Consider the following 19952-nt stretch of genomic DNA (forward strand, 5'->3'; position numbering starts at 1 on the left):
AAGCTTATTATATTTTATGTTAACACCAATATTGCTTTTTACGATAAGAGATTAGTCGCGTGTAAAAGGAATCTGGGCGGGAAAATGTAAGAAATTAATGTTTTATATAAGACAAAAAGTGAGCATCTGGTGGCCCAAAAAAGACAATTCGTTCTTGATCCCATTTAATTGGCCTATTTTGAACTGTAGGCTAGAAAGTACAATCATTTAAATATATAAATATTAATCCAAAACGACTATGATTGGTCCATCATGGCCACCTGCTGAGAAATGTAACAGAAATCAAACGACAAACAAGGCTTTAACAGTAACAGAACGCTTTAAAAAACAATATACTTACGAATAATAACACAGTAATGAGCAGTTTTAAAAGCAGTTCAAATAAAAATACAGAATTAAAAAAAAAAAAGTAAATTATTATTTCAAACATCGTCTAGCCCCGCCCAACTGTTGCATAGTAATCGCGGTTCTACCAGCTTATTCTGTTTCTATATTTGGAGCGCGTTTCTTTGCAGTGTGTACGAAATCATCAGTGCGCGCCTGGAAACTTCAGGACTAAGACAGCCTCTAAAGTTACCACCAGAGTCAAGAGAAGTCGAGTCTTTCTAGAAGCAGCATGGGAGGTATAAAACTCTCAGTGTCGCTCAGGCCGAGGCAGTCGAGACAAGACAACTCAAGCAACCTGAAGCAAAGCAGAGCTGAAGAGTCCGCTCTCTGAAGCGCTAAAAGAAACTCACAAGACCTGTAAGCGACTCTTTGAGATAACTTTGAAATATTTTTTAAATATATTATTATATATTTTATACATGTTATTTTATATCCAAATTTAAAATTAAAATATAGCTATACATTTTAAGTAGACTGTTGTTTATAATACTTAGAGATGGCATTCAGTAATATTTTATATTTAATATATTTATTAATAAATATATTGAATTAATAATTTAAATAATTGTGTTAATAATAATAATTGTTATTATTAAATAACTCAAGATTGATTTTTTCCCCTTTGTATTGCAGGTGATATTTAACTATTGATAATCAAGATGTCTAAAGGTGTGTCCATTGGCATTGATCTGGGTACCACTTACTCCTGTGTGGGGGTGTTCCAGCATGGCAAAGTGGAAATCATTGCTAATGATCAAGGGAACAGAACCACTCCAAGCTACGTTGCCTTCACAGACACAGAAAGACTCATCGGAGACGCTGCCAAGAACCAGGTCGCCATGAACCCCAACAACACAATATTTGATGCCAAACGACTGATTGGAAGGAAGTTTAATGATCCAGTGGTCCAGTCTGACATGAAGCTTTGGCCCTTCAAGGTCATCTCCGAAGACGGCAAACCAAAAGTTCAAGTTGAGTACAAAGGAAAGACCAAGACATTCTACCCTGAGGAGATCTCATCCATGGTCCTAGTCAAAATGAGAGAGATCGCCGAGGCCTACCTGGGTCAGAGGGTCAATAACGCCGTCATAACGGTCCCAGCGTACTTTAACGATTCTCAGAGGCAAGCGACCAAAGACGCGGGGTGATCGCCGGATTGAACGTGCTGCAAATTATCAATGAGCCCACAGCGGCTGCCATCGCCTATGGGCTGGACAAGGGCAGGAGAGGAGAGAGGTGGAGGCAAATCTTCGACTTAGGTGGAGGCACCTTTGATGTCTCCATCCTGACGATTGGAGGACTTCGACAACCGGATGGTGAAGCACTTTGTTGAAGAGTTTAAGAGGAAGCACAAGAAGGACATCAGTCAGAATAAGAGAGCAGTGTGAAGGCTTCGCACGGCCTGCGAAAGAGCTAAAAGGACCCTTTCATCTAGCACTCAGGCCAGCATCGAGATCGATTCCCTGTTTGAAGGCATTGATTTCTATACTTCCATCACAAGGGCTCGCTTTGAAGAGCTTAACGCTGAGCTCTTCAGAGGCACGCTGGAACCAGTCGAGAAGGCTTTGAGAGATGCTAAAATGGACAAGTCCCAGATCAACGATATTGTTCTGGTTGGCGGCTCCACCAGGATCCCCAAGATCCAGAAGCTTTTGCAAGATTTCTTCAGTGGCAGGGATCTCAACAAGAGCATCAACCCAGATGAGGCGGTGTCATATGGAGCAGCGGTGCAGGCTGCCATCCTGATGGGCGACACCTCGGAAAACGTTCAGGACTTGTTGCTTCTGGACGTGGCTCCTTTGTCCTTGGGTATCGAGACCGTAGGAGGAGTCATGACTGCTCTCATCAAACGCAACACCACCATCCCCAACAAGCAGATGCAGATCTTCTCCACATATTCTGATAACCAGCCAGGCGTCCTGATCCAGGTGTTTGAAGGTGAGAGGGCCATGACCAAAGATAACAATTTGCTCGGCAAGTTTGAGCTCACTGGTATCCCACCAGCGCCACGAGGCGTACCCCAAATTGAGGTGACCTTTGACATCGATGCCAATGGCATACTGAACGTATCGGCCGTGGACAAGAGCACAGGGAAAGAGAACAAAATCACCATCACCAACGACAAAGGTCGACTGAGCAAAGAGGAAATCGAGCGGATGCTGCAGGATGCGGAAAAGTACAAAGCTGAGGATGAGGTGCAGAGAGAGAAGACTGCAGCGAAAAACGCCTTGGAGTCTTACACCTTCAACATGAAGAATAGCGTTGAGGATGAAAAGCTGAATGGAAAGATTAGTGAAGAAGAAAAGAAGAAGGTCATTGATAAGTGTAAGGAGGTTATTACTTGGTTGGAGAACAATCAGCTGGCTGAAAAGGAAGAGTATGAGCACCATCAGAAGGAACTGGAAAGTGTGTGTAATCCAATCATCACTCGGCTCTATCAAGGAGGAGATCCTCCCGCAGGTGGCTGTGGATTCCAAGCCCAGCCTGAATCACAGGGCCCCACCATTGAAGAGGTGGATTAAAGAGGAGAAAACTTGCCTTACTATAGTGCAATATTACCTTAAGTGTTAAATAAGATATGGTGGCCTTACTTACTATGATACTTCCAGATTTATAAGAGCTAAGTTGTTTTATATCTTGTTTGTCAAATGTGCATGAATTTAAATGTTGTAAGACAGCTGTCTTTCAGCTGTGTCAGCTGAGAAATGAATTAATGGAGTGGAATAAATTAATATGCAATGTTTTATTATATGTATTTATTATTTACAAGAATAAAAAAATAAATGCCCATTCCATTTTAAATAATGAAAACCAACGAATCCAGTGATTTCTTTCTCTATTGAAGTAAGGGAGGTAGAAAATGCATGAAGTTAAACCTGCTCTACTTTACTTGCACACTAGATGACGTTGTAAGACAAACTAAAACTAACTTGGAATTTACCTCAAATTCAAAACATCAGATTCTTTATATTTATGTCTTTGATTGTTAAAAAACAATTCAATTTATTAAAAAAAAACAATTCTAGAAAATGTAAAATCCTTAAATGTTCTAGAATTTTGGACTAGTTTTCCTGCACTTGATTGGACTCTTGATTTGACGCATTTTTACTCAATGGACCCTTTAACATTTCTGAGTTTGGAAACTATCAGGGTGAACTCCTCCTAATAAACTATAATAATATTTTTTATTTCATTATTTGCTCAGTGGGCAAAAAAAAAAAAAAAAACACTTTCCAAAGGAGGATAAAAAATAGAACGACAGAAATACAGAACGATTGATTAAGGCTGTCAGATTATAGAAATATATCAAGATAGCAGCAGCAGCAGGATAGTAATATACAAAATATAGCCTATTGTTACAAATACATACAAATTAAATTCAAATATAAATAAACTGTTAGATTTACGATGCTAATGCGGAAATGCGTCATCGTAGACCGTGAAAAGGTGTCCATAATCTGATAAATTGAAGCTTTCCCATGTACTAATCAAATTGAGCTCACGTTCATACGTGATGCAGCGCTGTAAGGGTTACTGAGGCGCTGGAGCATCATCATCATCCTTTCATGGGCTGCGTCGTCTTCTGACTGTCACAAGATGCAACAGATCTTTTCCAACAAACTGATGATACCGTCTCATCCTTCGCCAACAGAAGATTTGGCCTGATACAGATGTGCAATCAAAGTTAACATCGCAGACTTTATTCGGCAAGGTTGCGCTTTTATTTTAAACACCCGTTGTGATTAAGGAATAATGCGCGCGCAGGTGACAGGGTGTGATTTACTAATTCAACGACAAGGTGACGAGAGTTTTGAAAGAGATGAAACGGAGAGTCATTTTTAGGGTAGTCTGACTTTTATTCTAACTAATCTGTTTTTCTTTGTAAATATAGTGAGAAATGCCTAAGCGCGCGTAAATGCCAATTCGGTCGTGTTACGCGGACGTTTTGTTCGTGTTTTGGTGTTTACTATCGTGTCAAAGTGCCCATGAATGAGGAACAACGCAAGCATCCACCCATAGACTGAGAATCTAGAAGAGTTTCTGCGTTAACAGGTGGTTCTTCGCGCCTCTGATGGTCATGTTGACGGCGGAAACTCTACAGTTGTTCGACTTTCGTAACTGACGACAGCTGCGCAGGTTTAGAAAGCCAAGAAAGTTACTAGGTAAAAGCCTCTCTATCTAAATCTATGATCAGCTCGGTGTGTGTTTCGTCGTACCGCGGGCGTAAGTCAGGCAACAAACCTCCTTCCAAATCATGTCTGAAGGAAGAGATGGCCAGAGGCGAAAACTCGAAGAGATTATGATCGTTAGAAGACAGAGTCGCGACTCAGATGGGCATGTTGACGGCGGAAACTCTCTACAGTTGTTCGACTTTCGTAACTGACGACAGCTGCGCAGGTTTAGAAAGCCAAGAAAGTTACTAGGTATAAGCCTCTCTATCTAAATCTATGATCAGCTCGGTGTGTGTTTCGTCGTACCGCGGGCGCAAGTCAGGCAACAAACCTCCTTCCAAATCATGTCTGAAGGAAGAGATGGCCAGAGGCGAAAACTCGGACAAAATCATCATCAACGTCGGCGGCACGCGCCACGAAACCTACAGGAGCACCCTTAGGACCATACCGGGCACGAGACTCGCCTGGCTCGCCGACACGGACCACCAGGTGAACCCGGATTCAGACACGGGACAGACGCCCAGCGCCAGCGAATTATTTTTTGACCGACACCCGGGCATATTCGGCTATGTGCTGAACTACTACAGGACCGGCAAGCTGCACTGCCCGGCGGATGTGTGCGGCCCTCTGTTCGAGGAGGAGTTAGCGTTTTGGGGCATCGATGAGACTGACGTGGAGCCCTGTTGCTGGATGACCTACCGCCAGCACAGGGACGCAGAAGAGGCGCTGGAGATTTTCGAACCGCCAGATCCGGAGGATGCGGAGGATGACCAGGACATGCCCAGACGCTTCGGCATTGAGGACAGCCCTGGCCGGTCCAGGGGATGCTGCGAAGTTTGGCAACCAAAAATATGGGCGCTCTTTGAAGATCCATATTCTTCGCGTGCAGCCCGGGTAAGAGATTAGAATGTATATTACACATATGTTTTCCTTTTCAACAAATAGTCGAGGAGGAGATTCATAACCTTTATCAGAGGTCAAACTAAAAATCACGTGAGCTTTTATTTCTGTTCATTGTAACAATATAGACTATACAACATATGTGGTTAGGTTCACTATTTGTTCTGTAAAAAAGAAAAAAAGAAAGAAACCTATGTATTGGTGCTTTAAAGAACTCAGAAACCAGAACAATTATTTGAAGAACCTATAATGAAACGTTCATATCTGTTTTAATCTCCAAAACGGTTCTTTATACAAAGAAAGGTTAAGATGTCAAAACGAACCTTTATTTCAAGGAAGGGCCCAAATTATGTTATTTCTTGGGTGTCACAATTTCAAGGATTATTATTATTAGTAGTAATAGTATTATTTGTAATGAGAGAAAAATTAAAATCATAACAGAAAATGTGAAATACAGCTAAATAACACATTTGGTAATTAAAAGCAGTCAATCATTAAAAATAGTTTTAAATGACAATGAACTGAATATCAATTTAACACATTATGTAAAAAATTGTTGGATACCTTTGCAAAGGTCAAGACCTCTGAGGCTGGACAGGCATTTCATTTGTTTAAAACTACAGTTTTAAAAATACAATTTCTTTATTGGTGTCTTTGGTTCCATGAACTGTTAACATTCATAGAACCTTTCCATTACACAAAATGTTCTTTACAATGGAAACACATTATTTAGAATGTTCTAAAGTACTTACTAAGAAAGTTCTAAAGAAAAGTTCTTTAAAATGTTCTTCACAAAAGAAAAAAAATTGTTATTTTAAGAACTGTTCACCTAAAGGTTTTTTGGGGAAACCAAAATGGTTCTTTCTATATGGCATTGCTGCGAAAACCCCCTTTTGGAACCTTTATTTAAGAGTATACCTACTTGACCGACTAGTTTTGTTTAAGATAATAGTTTTATTTAACATATCTATTAGTTCCCCCAACCTACACTCTTATAAAAAAAACTGGGGCAGTACCCTTTCAAAAGGTACACATTTGTACTTTTTTTACCGCTATAAGGTGCATATAAGTACCTTAAATGGATACTCCACCCCAAAATGAAAATGTTGTCATTAATCACTTACCCCCATGTCATTCCAAACCTGTGCTCAAGAAACGTGATATCATGATAAACACTGAAAACACTTGTGCTGCTCAATAACTTTGTGGTATATACATGATATTTTTTCCAGTATGTTTTGATCAAGAAAGTTCAAAAGAATATCATTTATTTGAAATATCAATCTTTTATTCAACAATTCGTCTCCTCCGTGTCTCTCCGCATCACCGTAGCGCCATTTTGGAGAATAAGCACTGAACGCAAGCAGCGTACGCTATTCTGTGTTAGCCGCGACACAAGGATATGTTTTCTACGTGTATTAATGCTTTGATTTGAACGAAAACAGCGCATCCGTGCAGCGCGGCTGACAGAATAGCGTATGCTGCTTGCGTTCAGTGGTTATTCTCCAAAATGGCGCTACGGTGATGTGGAGAGATACAGAGGAGAATAATTGTTGAATAAAGTCGTTATTTTTGTTTTCTTTGCGTACAAAAAGTATTCATAATATTCATAACATTACGGTTGAACCACTGATGGCAGAAATATCAATCTTTTGTAACATACAGTAATAATGTAATGTGTATTTGTGGAATAACAGTACAACAAAAGCATACAATAAAAGTATTAAAAATATTAATTTCTTACTCGGACTCACCCAGGGATTTTTTTTTGCTATTTTGGTGTCACCTATTTTGTGAGTGAGTGCATTTTATAGCTAATCATATCTTTCATATCTGTGTTTCGAGGCACATTTCAAGGTTGGATTCAGTTGTAATTACATCACAAGCAAGAGCACCCTTGGCAGAGCATACAGTCTCCGCTGTAACAAGCTGTTTAAATCGGTAATGTGAAAGCTTTTTATTGAAGGGCTAAATCTCTGTTACAGTATTGAACCCTGGATATTTGGCTACTTTATTCTGACCGAGAAATCAATTTCTTTCCTTAGAGAAATTTAGAGGTGATTAATTGCTTTAGTTGCTTGGCACAGAGGTCACTTTGTACTTTTTCTACTTTTCTGAGAGATATGAGATTAATAATGCTTTTAAAAAAGTAATAATGGGACACCAAAGTGTACCATATTCATGGTATTAACCATAAACTGATCATAATATGCACATATAAATTAGAAACCATTTGCATCTTGCAGTATTTAGTTTCAGTTACACACTTCTAACAGATGATGCATGCCAACAGGTGTTGCATTATGGTCATTAGAGCTTTCAGTCTTTACTCTCAATCTGTAAGTTAGTTTTGAATAAATGTCATGATCAGATCATCCTTACTCTGTGGTTACCACCAGTGGAAACAATCAGCTCCAACTATCTATTGAACTGCACCTGTCTCACACTCAAACATGCACTCACCCAAATGCCACCTGCTCTAGTGTTACTGCGTCACACTCTGATGTCAGATGTGTGAAATCCTCTCTTGCTGTGATGGATGAATGTCACTCAGAGAACTTTCTGAGATGCCTCAGAGACAGAATGATTTATGTTTAATTAAAACTCTTTCTGTGCCATATTATCAGAAGTGTTCAAAGTTTTGCAGCATTCAAATATATGTCTAAATGACTCCTTTATTATAGGTTGGTGATTTACTAGCAGATAAATGCACTGGAATTGCCTTAAACCAGCCCTAGACCAGAGGATGTGTATTGAGGCCTGTGTCAGAGTCATCTTTAGAATTTGAGGCTCAGTTTTAGGCAAGATTCAATCTGTGTGTGTAAAAGAGAAAACAAGAGTAAGATAGCATAGTATAGTGCTTTTAAAATGTCTATATGTCAGTTTGAAGTCCATCAAATGATGATGGGATTGTGGGCAGGAGCGACTCTCAGCAGGTGATATTGTGATGCTATTAGAATAAAGTGTTTTATCCCCACTCACAGTCCTTTAGCTGGTTGGTTTGATTTATTTGTGTTATAATGTGCTCTGTACTTTCTCACATTAGACAGTCATGATTTGCTCACCAGTGCATTTACTTGATCAAAAATACAGTAAAACTGTAGTATTGTGAAATATTAGAATTTAAAACAACTGTTTTCTATTTTAATATATGTTAATTTATTCCTGTGATGACAAACCTGAATTTTCAGGAGCCATTACTCCAGTCTTCAGTGTCACATGATCATTCAGAAATCATTCTAATATGATTTTGTGCTCAAGAAACGTGATATCATGATAAACACTGAAAACACTTGTGCTGCTCAATAACTTTGTGGTATATACATGATATTTTTTCCAGTATGTTTTGATCATGAAAGTTCAAAAGAATATCATTTATTTGAAATATCAATCTTTTGTAACATACAGTAATAATGTAATGTGTATTTGTGGAATAACAGTACAACAAAAGCATACAATAAAAGTATTAAAAATATTAATTTCTTACTCGGACTCACCCAGGGATTTTTTTTTGCTATTTTGGTGTCACCTATTTTGTGAGTGAGTGCATTTTATAGCTAATCATATCTTTCATATCTGTGTTTCGAGGCACATTTCAAGGTTGGATTCAGTTGTAATTACATCACAAGCAAGAGCACCCTTGGCAGAGCATACAGTCTCCGCTGTAACAAGCTGTTTAAATCGGTAATGTGAAAGCTTTTTATTGAAGGGCTAAATCTCTGTTACAGTATTGAACCCTGGATATTTGGCTACTTTATTCTGACCGAGAAATCAATTTCTTTCCTTAGAGAAATTTAGAGGTGATTAATTGCTTTAGTTGCTTGGCACAGAGGTCACAAAAAAACGGGGAAAAAAATCCTGTCATACAATGTGTTTCTTTTGTTCAGGGTGCAAAACAGTCATCAGGTTTCATTGATATGCAGTGTGTTTGTCACAGCTGAGGCGCTTTGATTGTTAACATCTACTCACAGCTGAGCCATTGCCTTGAGGTCCATCATTTATTCATCATTATTAAGCTAGCTGTTTGTTTTCCTAATTAATTTAGATGATTTCTAGCATACAGGCCTGACAGACTAAATGGGAATGAAAGAAATCTAGTAATCAGGGAGAAAGATGTGAAACAGAACAGCTACACCTTCTAAAGATTAAACCTCTCAGAGCAAACAAGATGTCATTATATTCCAGTTGCTCAGAAATGACAAAGAGCAAATGGGTGGGCTTCTTGGACCCTGCTATTCTTCGGCTCTCTCAATTATCTCTGCCTACAGTAGAGAGCATTATGGGCTGCAGGGCTCATGTTACCATATATACTGATGGCTGCTCAGGCCAGCTAATACAGTTAGCAAGGAGGAAAAGCCATCTGGGCTTTTATTAATCACAGGATCCAAATGAGATTGAAACATGGCAAAATATCACTTTCCTAAACAGTATTTTCATCTTGTTTTCCAATAGAAATATCAACATTCACTTTATTTATTAAAATGAATAATTTGACCTATATGTAGGCTAGTCTAAGAATTTAGTAAGTTAAAGGGATAGTCAACTCAAATATGAAAATTCTGTCATAATTTACTCGCCTTATTTTTTTCTGCTGAAAACAAAAGATGTTTTGAAGAATGTTGGTAACCAAATAGTTTTGGATCACACTGACTGCCATTGTATTTTTTGTCCATACAATGAAAGTCAATGGCAACCAAAATGATTTAGTTAACAACATTTTTCAAAATATCTGTTTTTGTGTTGCAGATACAGATTTGGAACGACATGAGGATGAGTAAATGATGATAGAACTTTCATGTTCAGGTGGACTGTCCCTTTAAGCTGTTCTATAGCAGTTGACATTTGCTGGAGGTGTCTCGATTGTTTTTGTTGGTTTGGTGAGTGTTTGCATGTGATGTGTAAGCCCTACCTCATAATTACAGCATTACATTCTCACCGTCATGGTAATTAATCACTCACCGGGTAATTGGCCTAGGGCAGACACTGTCTAAGTGCTAAGGACTTCATTTGGACAACTTTAAAGGAGATTTTCTCAATATTTCGATTTTTTTGCACCCTCAGATTCCAGATTTTTAAGTAGTTGTATCTCGGCCAAATATTATCCTATCCCAACAAACCATACATCAATGGAAAGCTTATCTATTCAGATGATGATGATGCTTTCAGATGATGTATAAATCTCAGTTTAAAAAAATTGACCCTTATGACTGGTTTTGTGATCCAAGGTCTCATATATATTAATTCTTTAAAAGTCACAGCCTTTGTGATTTCATAATCGCACAAAGCTAAATCGCGATTTTGATTTTATTTCGATTAATTGTGCAGCCATATTGAACCTTCATGACATGAGAGTGTTGCTTAGAGACTCCACAGTGAACTCATGGTTGAACTGTTGTACGAATCACAATTGTGCTGATTTTTTGAGAACAACACCACTTCTGCTTGTGTGAAATTACTCTATGTATCTGTTCTGAAATGGCTTAAATGGGACATTTATTTATTTTGAAATGTATCATTTCAAACAGCCACTGTAGCCAGGTAGATTTAAAATTTTAATGTTAAATACGTAAAAATCACAATGTTGCTTAATTTGATATTGCCAACAAAATCATTGCGATCATGTGAATTTTGATAGCACTGTATATTGCTCAGCCAAAATGCAGTTACACATGGCTTTGCAAAAGTATTGAGACCAATTCTCTGATTTAATTGATTAGCAAATTCAACCTTGAAGTGTATTATTATTTTTCTAAGCACCTTATTAATGTTTACATGGAATTTTGTCTGCTGTTAAGAATAATGTAAAATGTGCAACTGCGCAAGTATTCATGCCTTCGTGCTGTCGAAGATCTAAATTTATACAGGTGTAAACAATTATATATAATTGGGGGGGTGGTTATGAATAATGAGTTATGAATGAATGAAACGCCTTTGTCTGCTTGAGAAACGGTGTCTCTTCCGCGGCTCGGTACGCTTTCACCGCTTTTTTCATAATAACCGTTTTCATATTTTTGGCAAGGTGCTGGATTTAAAGAACCCCCTGTTTATTGTAATTATGTAATCTCGAAATCATGTAAACTGTGTGCTTCGAAAAAAAATAAATCAAGTCATAAGAGAGGCCGTAAATATGAACAGACGCTATGAATGTTTAAACAGAAGACTCGAGCGCATATTCATTGCTGTACGTATCTTTCTAATAAAACTCACACCAAATATATACCTGCACAAGTTGGTCCAGGAATGCAGTGTGCAGTACTCTGCAGTCTGAGCCTTATATGAGCACAATGACAGTGTGTAAATAACGGACTTATGCCTCCAGCACTTTCGTTGTTCTGTAAGTATGAACAGAATGGCTTTGTCTGTTTAGAAGTGGGGTAAACCATTTGGCATTTAGATAAACCAAAATGTAGATATCCTTCATAGGCTAAACTCGCTCACAGACCTATAACTTTGCAACCCATTTTATTTACATAATGTGTTGTATTTCCGAGGGAAACAGGATATTAAATGAGGAAAGGGTTGGTGACATCAGTTGAAAAAGGAAAGTAGTTTTATTAGTGGAGCAAGTTATTACATTTTGATGAAAGGTTATGAATGATAACCTTATTTGTTCTTTATAATAATGTGCACTGATGAATCATTCACAACAGTGGCCAGGCTAAGGGCCAGGGTGGCACTTGCCCACTCAGATTGAAGGCTGGTCCACCCAATCAAATCAGATAGATTTTTTTTTTTTTATGGGAAAGAAAAAATATCCTGCATACATGACAATAAGAAGAAGAACATAAGAACTACTTGGTTGTGTAAACATAATGAGAAGTAATAATATCCTGGTGGATGAGCACTGATCCTCTTGTTGTGCACTTAATTTCTATTGCGAATGGTAAATGCAAGAGCTTGACTTGCACAATCAATCCAATCGGAATTTCCAAATTCTATGAATTTTCAAATGATGTTGGAAAAATGCTGCATCATCATCATTACATGATCAGATCCCGGATGTCCAATAGCTTTTGCAAATATGTGTGATCCACTATGGTTTGCTAATGTTTTGTGAAGCTACAAACCAAAACATGGCCCAAAAGACATATGTGTGTACTGTTTACTGTACTTGGTAATGTTTGGTCTCTACGTGAAAAAATTATGCTTGTTCTGTTTATCAGAGAATACTGAAAACATTTGATGAAATGCTTACAAATCAGCATATACAACATCACAGGAATGAATTTCATTTAAAAAAGAATAAAAAAAAAAAAATTGTAATAATATTTTACATTATTAATGTTTTTACTGTATTTTTTAAATGCATATTGGAAACACATCATTACCGACCCCATATTTTTGACAGTTATTTGTTAAGATAAATAGGGTTACTTTGTTTTTATGTTGGTTTTTTGAGGATTTATATTTGATTGGTAACATTGTTTAATTAAAATATTATCATATAGAAAAACTGAAAATATAACAACAAATTTGTAGACCCTAGAGGGGACAAATATAATACTGATAGCTTTTTGATGCTGAATTGTTTTCACAATTATCTTGCACAGTGACAGGCTTTTATACACTGAAAAAATGCAAGCTCGAGGTCAAGGAGGCCAAGCTCAGAACAGCTTAATTCACAATTTAAATGATTCACCACTTTTATTCCTGGCCCGTGGTTTATCTGACCCTGACCCAAGTGCATTTTGCACTTGCATGTTACTGCTGTGACACATTGTGCTGTTAAAAAAACTGCCTTGACTTTCATCTTCCAATGTTCTTGCTCTCAGAAATGAGCATTCATAAATGTACACACAAAAGCCAGTGCAATATAATGTATCAAATGCACAAACACTGTTGTTCATGCAGAGAAAAGACAGTCTATTGAGTCTCTCTGGAGAAATGCTTGGCACAACAACTCATGGGCCTCTGGCTCTGGACTCGGAGTTATATGACAGACAAAATAATAGTGACTTAATTCATCCCTGGTGTATGCGATTGCTTTCGTTCCTTACAGCCTGGAACATTAAAAAGGACAGAGGGAATTTCGTTCTTGTCAGTCAAAGCTCATGTCATGGTTCACTTGGCATATGAAGCTCTGATAAGTATTGTAGTGTATTTTTAAAGATATTTATTCATTGAAAAACCGTTTATATGCATTTTGCAGACACTTTATCCAAAGCAACCTACATTGTATTCAAGGTATTGTATACATTGCATTAATGCATTCTTTGAGAATCAATCTCTTGACCTTGGTGTTGCTACAGTAGCACCGTTCCCTACTGTTTAACTACAGGATGGCAATTTCAGTGTTATATTTTTTGTAAAAGATGTTTATGTTTAAGTTCAAGGCATGGAAAGTGATCATTTAGGTTCAGGGACTTGCATTAACACCCCTCCCCTAAGGACTTGAATGCCAGAGAGTTTATATTTATCCTTTATTCTATATTTTGAGTCTTCCTGCTTTACTGTATGTTGGCAATGTTTTTTCTTGTTTGACAGTTATGTGAGGCTTGAATTATTTTCCATGGAAACTTAATGGTGAAACAATAGGGTTTGCTCATACAGGTGGTCTGGAATGTGACAGCTGCACTATGGGTAAATGTCTTTGTGAGGTGTGACTAAATGCTAAATGAGCTGGAGGCTGCTGTAGTGAACAGCTGGTACGGGAGACGATCTAAGTGAACGCTCACAGACATGAGCAACACGTTCTCTCTCTTTAACCCTCCTCTTTTCTATTTTTCCCTCTCTCACATACACTCAAATGTTCAAAGGTTTAGGGACGGTAATATTGATCAAAAGTGGCAGTAACTTTTATTTGAACTTTCTACATAAATACAACAGTTTTTCAACAGTGATTATAGTTAGGAATGTATCTTAAGCACCAAATCAGTATATTAGAATGTTTTCTGGATAATGTGACACTGAAGACTGGAGTAATGACTGATAAAAATTCAGTTTTACCATAACAGGAATAAAATACATTAAGAATAAAAAATATATATGTAAGTGTGTGTGTGTGTGAACCTTGACCACAAAACCAGTCATAAGTGTAAATTTTTTGAAATTGAGATTCATGAAGGTTCAATATGGCTGCACAATTAATCGAAATAAAATCAAAATCGCGATTTAGCTTTGTGCGATTATGAAATCACAAAGGCTGTGACTTTTAAAGAATTAATATATGTGACCCTGGATCACAAAACCAGTCATAAGGGTCAATATTTTGAAATTGAGATTCAATACATCATCTGAAAGCTGAATAAATAAGCTTCCCATTGATGTATGGTTTGTTAGGATAGGACAATATTTGGCCGAGATACAACTATTTGAAAATCTGGAATCTGAATGTGCAAAAAAAATCTAAATATTGAGAAAATTGCCTTTAAAGTTGTCCAAATGAAGTTCTTAGCAAAGCATATTACTAATCAAAAATTAAGTTTTAATATATGTACAGTAGGAAATTTACAAAATATCTTCATGGAACATGATCTTTACTTAATATTCTAATGATTTTTATCATAAAAGAAAAATCGTTAATTTTGACCCATACAATGTATTGCTATTGCTACAAATATACCAATGCAATTTATGAGATTTATGACTGGTTTTGTGGTCCAGGGTCACACACACACACACACACACACACATATATAAGTATTACTGTTTTTACTGCAGTTTTGTTCAAATAATTGCAGACATTGTGAGCATAAGGTACTTTAAAAAATTCATTAACATTTAAAAAATATAACTTCAACTTTTGAACAATATATATTATTTATATTTGTCATAGATAAACTCCTAAATCCGAAACATCTGGATGTGTAGTCACAGATGTGTTTATGGAAGAGTGTGCCTTTACAAAGCATGTACATTTCAGCTATCACCATTACATTTTTCATGATGTACCCTGAAGATTTCACTAGCTGTTATAGTACAAAAAAAGAGCTCAAGTGTTAATGCTGCCAGATTGATTTCAGTGAATCACTTAACAAAAATAGTGATTTCCTCATCAAAATGAACTAAGTAGATCCCACATAACAATCATTGTTTATTTTTATGATTAATACTAAATGCCATCTGGCCTTCATGTTAATACATTTTTAGCACAGTGTAGCAACCAGCACAGAACTGGTCTGAGCTTACTATTGTTACTGTACAAGATCTTAGCTCATATTTTCATAATCCTGCTTTTATACATAATTCGCATTTGGAAAATGCTGTCAACGTACAAAACATGTTGCACTGAATACATGAGAGCAGCCTTTGTTTAATGAAGTAATCTCAATAATAGGATGTCTTTATGATGTGTGGTCTGTCATGTGCTGGATAAATGTGCATAATGACCCATCTGTCCAGCAATTTACAACCCCACTTAAACTGTTTGTATTCAGCACTCTGAAAGGTTTTGTCAATGTTGTAACAACAGCACTCTACAGAGTGCAAGAGCAGCTCGACTCAATTATTTCCCCATTTCCTCATTAGAACACAAATATATTTAGCTAAGAGTCCCTTCCTACTGAACAATGCCTAACACGTTAAGGAAAATATGGTGTTTGCTCAGAATTATGGTCATGAAGAGCCGGTATGAGTGAAGGTGCTAATGTAAAGGCCTGTTCACACCAAGGACAATAATTTATTAGAGTTTTAATAATTGTTATAATTTAGTGTGAATACAGTAGTGTCCACACCACAGCTATAACAACATTATGGAGGAACAATATTGTTAGTATCACTTTCAGATTTTTTTTTTTTGAAGGGTAAACAGGTGTGGATGCTAATATAGTTATCATTATAGTTATATTTTAACAGTCGTCTTGTTGTTAATGGGCCCTTATATCAGAGAATGCTGCAGATCCATTGATTTTTTGGTGGAAAATTTCACACAAAAAAAAAAATGTGTAAACGTTTGGAAACTTTTACTTTACTGTCTATAATTAAAACATTGGTAACACTTTATAGAGACAAATTCTCACTATTAACTAGTTGCTTATTAGCATGCCTGTTATTAACATATTGGCTGTTTATTAGTACTTATAAAGCACATATTCTGCATGACCATATTCTACCCAATACCTAAACTTAACAACTACCTTACTAACAATTAATACGCATTTATTATGAGTTTTTTGAGGCAAAAGTTGTAGTTAATGGTTTGTTAATAAAGACAATTGTACCTTAAAATAAAGTGTGACCAAACATTGTAGATTTTAATTGTATAACTAATATCATGGCCGGCCCCAAACAAATATCAAATTAATACAAATTTTACACCGAACAGGCTCAACATCAGTAAATAGTAAATGATGTTAAAAGTTAAAAGGATTTGATTCAGGCTTGTTATTATTGCTCGAAAGTTCTCCTGAAGAATTGCCTTTTAATGCAGATGCCCTCGCTCACTCTGCCCACATACGTGTTCTCATATAATTACCACATTTGCATTTTAGCTGCTGAAAAAAAGATTCATGTGTTCCCGAATAGGAGTGAAATTATTGCTGGTTTGAATCAGAGGGCTCTTCCCTTGTTGTGACCACTTTGCTATTGATTAAAGCTGATTAAAGTACTCAATACAGCACTTTAATCAAGGGTGAAAGGAAAGGGCTGCTGAAACAGTTCCCAGTTCCCATTGCTATGTTTTATTTAAGGTCATACTGGGTTCTTATTTATTTGCACAAGTGCATTGTGTAAGTTAATCTAGGCTCATTGAAAATTTGAATAATGTCTCTACCTAGATTTTTTCAAAACTAGTTATTCCGTTATAGAGGCAGATAATCGATTAATAGACTTATTTTCATGCCTTGCACAATACTATCTTATGACATCATGACACTTTTGCTGTAGTGCATGATTTGTAAACGAAACACAAGTCATGATAAATGAGCTCAAAGACTTATAGACGCAAGCTAAAATGCCATGATTGCTTCAGCCAATGTGTTTTCATCTCATGAGTGCTTTTAACACGGTCAGGGTCGGTTTTAGTGTAGGTTGTACCTTTCAAAACACAAAAGAGCATTAACCTTTTAGTGCCACTCACCAGACATTTGACTTTGAAAGTGTCACGTGCAAGAAGCACTGAAATTAATTTAGCAAAATGTTGCATTTAACCATTTAACCATTGGTTGCAGTAAGTATTGTCTTTGCATTATTCTGCTGTTATCTAACAGGGGAAGAGTGTGTGCACAGATATGCTTTATTAGATAGAGTAAAGGAAATTTATGCCTTTTGATCCCGACAACAGTAGGAAGTGCTCTATATGTAGGGCCCTATGAAATCCGTTTTATTTTTTCCCAAATTCTGTTTTTTTCCCCGTTTTAATTTTACTGGATTCTGTTCTTTCCATTTAAATTTTTCTAGACTCTGTGTTAATTGTTAAATAAAAAAAAATAAAATCATTCATCCATTCTTGTTTTGTGTGAAGTCAAAGCCATGTCTATTCACCAAAGGGTTCTTGACCTGAAAAAGATTGAAGACTCCTGCTCTTAAAGCCCTATGATGGTTTATTAATCCCGCCAAATCTTGAATTGGCAGCCTGCAGTAATACTGTAGCTTAATGAATTGTTAAAACGGTTAAAAGTGATTCCGTCACAGTCTTCATTTACAGTTTACTGCTCCTGTGAGGATGTGTGTAAACATAAATAAAATTGATTACATCGCTATTGTGCCGCCCATGGGCTTGTATCTCCCTCAGCATGACAACAAGTATCCAACTGTGTGGTGCTGGTGTGACGTGGTTGTCATGGTTACCCCCCCCCCACCACCACCACCAGTTGCTTTGCTGCTCTTGTCCTTCATCTACATCTTCACATATGTCCTTTATCTTTCAGTTACTAAAAAACAATATCATTAATGACTCTGTTTAACAGATTTGCCACTTAGTCCACATATTCATCTAGGCTGCTGCTTTCAGATGACAGCTGACAATTTTCACGGAATTTAATTTGAGCTAATTTAGTTGTTTGCTGCTAATGAAGGAAAAAGAAATTGCCTCCATTTGTTGTAAATTTTAAGATAATACTGTATGTTAAAAAGGAAGCGGACTTATATGACTTGACAGATAAGCATGAGCGGTGTGAGAGAGTTTCGGGTCAGTTCTGCAAAAAGTGTTTTTATGCCTTGTAACAGCATCAACAGCCTAGTAATATATTGAGTAGCTCATTTAAAATGTGACAAAAAACATTAACATTTACTAAATAAAACAAGTTAATTTTACTCAAATATGAATTAAAGTTCACTTAATGGAAAAAAAGTTATGTGAACTATTAAATGGTATAATCATGCTTTAGAGTGTGTAAGGAGATACATTTTTGAAATTACATGTTATAAAATGTGTTTTTGCATAAGATTAATATGGGGGTGATCTGTTAGTGTTTTTTGTTATGTTGGGTTTAAGTGGGTTTCTGTTTTGTTGGAGGTTTGGGGGTTACCTTTTATACCAAGGAGAGCCTGTGATTAGGTCGAATGATATGACTATCTTTTGCTAACTCAAATGAAATATGTACACATTAATATTTTTAAACATATTTGGGTTAAGGAAGTCAGTTTCCTCAAAATGAAAGAGTTACTTTGTTGGATTTTACAGTGGGTTAAAGCAAAATTTGGGTGAAAACTATAAATATGGATCCAAGCTCAGAAAACGACTTGTTTCAGATTTTGTCACATTATGATGTCATAGTGTGATGATAGTCCTCCTCTGCAGAATCATGGCCTACTGCTTCATCTTCGCATCTTTGGCCCCGCCCATTGGCACATTAGTGTAATGAGAAGAGAGAGAGAGAAGAGCAATACAGGATCACTGGACTAAAATACGATAACTGATGTAGGCTTATGTTTTATTTTTTTCCCCCCTTTTTATTCGAAACATTTCCAAACGTGTAAACTATATCAGGTAATATCTCGATTCTCAAATATGTGTAAGTAAATGCGTTTTTCACATTTATAGATTGTTATTGATTGTTATTTGGTCAATAAATGGTGATGGGCAAAGTAAACTAATAGTGTAATCTATTAACTACACATAAAACTAGACTTTTTACTTAAGTACCAGCATGCCATAAAATATTTTTAATACGACTGACTTTGTATAATGTGAATTTAATAACAATATTGTAGGTTACTAATTATAACACTTTCATTTTACAGAGAGCAAAGAAAATTTACATTAACGAAGAACATTTTCATTCAGTCTAGCCAGAGTTCAGGCACTCTCAAAAACTCCCATTAAAATCACTGAAGCTGTTTACACTGTGAAATGAATATCTTACTTACATCTACGCACATCTGCAATTTGTTGTTTCTGATGAGAGAATTCACCAGTAATTCAGCCAGTGAGCAAGTGAACAAAACACCGCGTTTCAGCGATGACTCATCTACACGTCTCTGATTGGCCATTGCATTCATAAGCTCAACAGAATCGTGTGTGACTGGTTATAATGCAGCGCTGTACAAACGTGTCTGTCTCTGGCTCAGCGCCAGCAAAACGCGAACGCAGATTTGAATTTAGCAGCTGATGCT

General features: G+C 36.7%; 1 protein-coding gene and 1 pseudogene across 2 annotated transcripts in view; both read left to right on the forward strand.

The window, feature by feature from the left end:
• Positions 1–509: 509 nt before the first annotated feature.
• LOC107731198 (heat shock 70 kDa protein-like) lies at positions 510–3036 on the forward strand (annotated as a pseudogene).
• Positions 3037–3896: 860 nt separating this feature from the next.
• The window catches only part of LOC107731196 (potassium voltage-gated channel subfamily C member 1-like), a 22478-nt gene continuing 6422 nt past the window's right edge, over positions 3897–19952 (forward strand). The window contains exons 1-2 of one of the 2 annotated variants that reach the window (XM_016542201.1): positions 3897–4668; positions 4930–5453. In XM_016542201.1, coding sequence (XP_016397687.1) covers positions 4575–4668; positions 4930–5453 — 618 coding nt within the window. In that variant the 5' untranslated portion in view covers positions 3897–4574. Of the gene's footprint in view, positions 4669–4714; positions 5454–19952 lie in introns of those variants that run through there. The other variant, XM_016542200.1, reaches the window with a different exon arrangement.

Source organism: Sinocyclocheilus rhinocerous, unplaced genomic scaffold, assembly GCF_001515625.1.
Source record: "Sinocyclocheilus rhinocerous isolate Xijiao unplaced genomic scaffold, SAMN03320098_v1.1 scaffold1600, whole genome shotgun sequence".
Lineage (NCBI taxonomy): Eukaryota > Metazoa > Chordata > Actinopteri > Cypriniformes > Cyprinidae > Sinocyclocheilus > Sinocyclocheilus rhinocerous.